General features: G+C 32.9%; 1 protein-coding gene across 1 annotated transcript; it reads left to right on the forward strand.

The window, feature by feature from the left end:
• Positions 1 to 2,098: 2,098 nt before the first annotated feature.
• LOC128862492 (pyridoxal phosphate phosphatase PHOSPHO2-like) lies at positions 2,099 to 3,083 on the forward strand. Its single transcript, XM_054101151.1, has one exon. It carries the CDS (start codon positions 2,215 to 2,217, stop codon positions 2,926 to 2,928), a length of 714 nt encoding a protein of 237 aa, XP_053957126.1. The 5' UTR covers positions 2,099 to 2,214; the 3' UTR covers positions 2,929 to 3,083.

Here is a 3,083-nt window from a genome sequence, read left to right on the forward strand (position 1 = left end):
TATCATTATCATTAAGTATAAATAAATATGAATAGATACATCTTAAAGGCATAAATACTATTAAATTAAACCATTTAAAAACAAAAATTAAATTAAATGATTAATAAAATTACAACTAAAAATACACTTTTATTTGAATACTCTATATTTTCTGCATTAACCATATCTACTTGGGACCATAAATGAGTATTCTCTAGATCGGATCATATTCCAGTTACCTTATACAATTACACCGTGTAGCAGAAATAAACTTTTTTTCTATCCAGAAAAAATTGTATATGCACTTGGGACAATAGATTAATATCCTCTAAATCGGATCACATTTCAGTTACCTTATACAATTACTCCGTGCAACCAAAATCAACTTTTTTACTGTCGAGGAAAAATTTCAATGCACGTGAAACTATAGATTTTTTATACAAGTAGTAATATCGCATACTCAGTTTTTGATTTCCTCATAAATACGATTTTTTAAAGCCCTTTAAAGCTTCAAAGTAGAAAAATTAATGAGGTTTCCATTGCGTATACTTTATTTTTTGAGAGAAAAATTTTGCTAGTTTTACGTTTCTTTTTAAACAGCTAGAGGGTCGAAGTTGAGGTACGTGTATTATATATACAGGGTCACGCAAAATTAAACACCCTATCGCAAGATTTATTTTTTTGCAATTGGCGTCGTATGTCAATCATATTTGACCCTTTTGGAACAGACAGCTGTAGTATACAGACAAGCAATGGAGCGGTCAAAATAAAGCTCTCCATTACTCAAAATTAATAAAAAAGTGATTCAAAAATAAAATTCGATAGTGTATATATTTTTCAACATAATTAATAATGAAATTTCATGGATACATTTTTCAAAGGACATAATTGTACTACATATATTTTTCCTCATGAACACTAAAAAATATGTTTGTTTAAAAGCTGGTTATATCATTTTTCGTATGATAACCATATTAATAATATCATTATAAAATATGCACCATACAGAAATGCTGCCCTACCCAATTCCGTAAGTTTTATCAACAATTCTACAAGGCTGTCTCAGCCGATCTCTTTTTGCAGGAAACATGTTGAATAATGCTGAAATTCTCAGGAGTAAGACAACTCTTAACCTGTAGACCCATAAGTTTCTCCATCGTCTGATGAAGTCGATAAATCTGATCTGATAGTAAATCGATCGCACTACTATGGCTCGTCTTCCACGCTTTGGGTATGAAAACCACATCCACTTCAATCCACAGATTTGGAGTAGAGAGACTGCACCTGTACATTTTATTTAGCCAAAGTGCCTCTGCAACTATTGCCCTTTAGAGCAAGCCTGATATAATACCACTTAAAACTGGATATTTCTAGAGTTGAAAGGTTCTAAGAGCCAATCTTTTCTTCAGTGAAAAGAACTAAGTTCTAGGATTTTTATTTATTACACTATTTACAGCCCGCGGCAAAACGATAGCACCTCAACATTAATAAAATTGTAAAAATTATGAAAAATCAACGAAATTTTTCAGCAACTTCCACTGTGTTTTAATAAAATCCTGCATACCAAAGTTGTTTTCTAACCATAGAATTGCGATGGCCAATTTGTAGGATTTTATTAACAAAAAATTAAATATTTAAAAAATCAAAACCTAATTGTGAAAACTGATTATTCAGTAAATTCAAAGGTTTTTTTAAATTTATAAAAAGGTTTTAAATGTTAAGAAGAGTTGAGAGAAGTAGATCCAATATTCTTGCATAACCTCAAAAGGATGAAAAAATGAGATTTGCTCTTTCAAAACATCAAATTTTCAATATCACTAAAAGCTTCACAAAGTGGCCTTTTTTAGCCTTTTTTTAATTATAAATTTTTTTTAACTTACAATTTTGTTAGCTTCGAATTAAAAAAAGAAACCAACACCGAACTCAAAATTGTTCGCATTTTGTATATAAAAAGCACGAAATTTATTGCGAAGAGCAAAGAGTTGATAGCACTCCGGAATTAGGCTAGCGTGACGCCACGCACTCTCTGATGGACGCAATCTTGTTTTCGTCATTGTATTTATACTTTCATGAAAGCATGATGACAAATCTATGTTTGTAGGTATTAAATATTGTCAACTTGAATTTTGAAAAAAATCTTTCTCAAATTATTCCAAATTTATCGTTAAAAACTACTCAATTAGAATTAACTCGCATTTTATTTACTTGGATGATTGCATAAACCTTCACAGGAGGATGTCTTCGCGCCAACTTGCCGTTTTTGATTTCGATGAGACTCTCATTGGTGCGTGCTGCATGCGTCAAATACTCAAATTCCTACCGGACTACAGGCGACCTCCAGCATACGACTTTGCGAAAAAGGGTTGGATCGAGTATGCCAATAGCGTATTTAAAGAGCTGCTCTCGATGGGGTATTCTCTGGAGACTTTGTGCAAATTTATTTGCTCTCTGCCACCTATTCCCGGCATGCCGGAGCTTATTCAGCATCTCTGGAATTCGTCTGTCCCCCAATACGATCTCATTATAGTCAGTGATTCCTTCAGTATATTTGTCATCAATTGGTTAAAGGCACACAAACTTTTCAAATGTTTCACTGGCATTTATTGCAATCCAACGACAATCAACGATTCTGGAGAGTTAATTGTGGACAGTTATCATTGCGCCAGTTGTCCATTTAGTCCGCCTAATTTTTGTAAGAATCGCGTGCTGAACGAGTTCCTGTCCATGCAGCAACAACTGAATATAAATTACGACCGGGTGGTTTACATTGGCAATGGAAGGAATGATTTTTGTCCAACGCTTAACATGCGTTCACGTGATCTCGTGTGTGCACGCAAAGACGATGTGTTGGCAGAGAAAATTCAGAAAAATCGCAAAAAGATGAAAATACAACCGAAGTTGTACTTGTGGATCGATGGTTATGAATTGCTCGATAAACTGGCACAATAAACATTTGGAGGAAACAAAGTTTGAGTTTAAGCAACAAGCAAAAAAGCCGGTATTAACGTAAATTGCAATAGTATTACAGATTATAAGTCGAGAAAAATTAATATTATTTTTTATTTGATAACTTTGTCCTTCAAGATTTAAAATTTTTAACAATT

This window comes from Anastrepha ludens, chromosome 4 (assembly GCF_028408465.1).
Source record: "Anastrepha ludens isolate Willacy chromosome 4, idAnaLude1.1, whole genome shotgun sequence".
Lineage (NCBI taxonomy): Eukaryota > Metazoa > Arthropoda > Insecta > Diptera > Tephritidae > Anastrepha > Anastrepha ludens.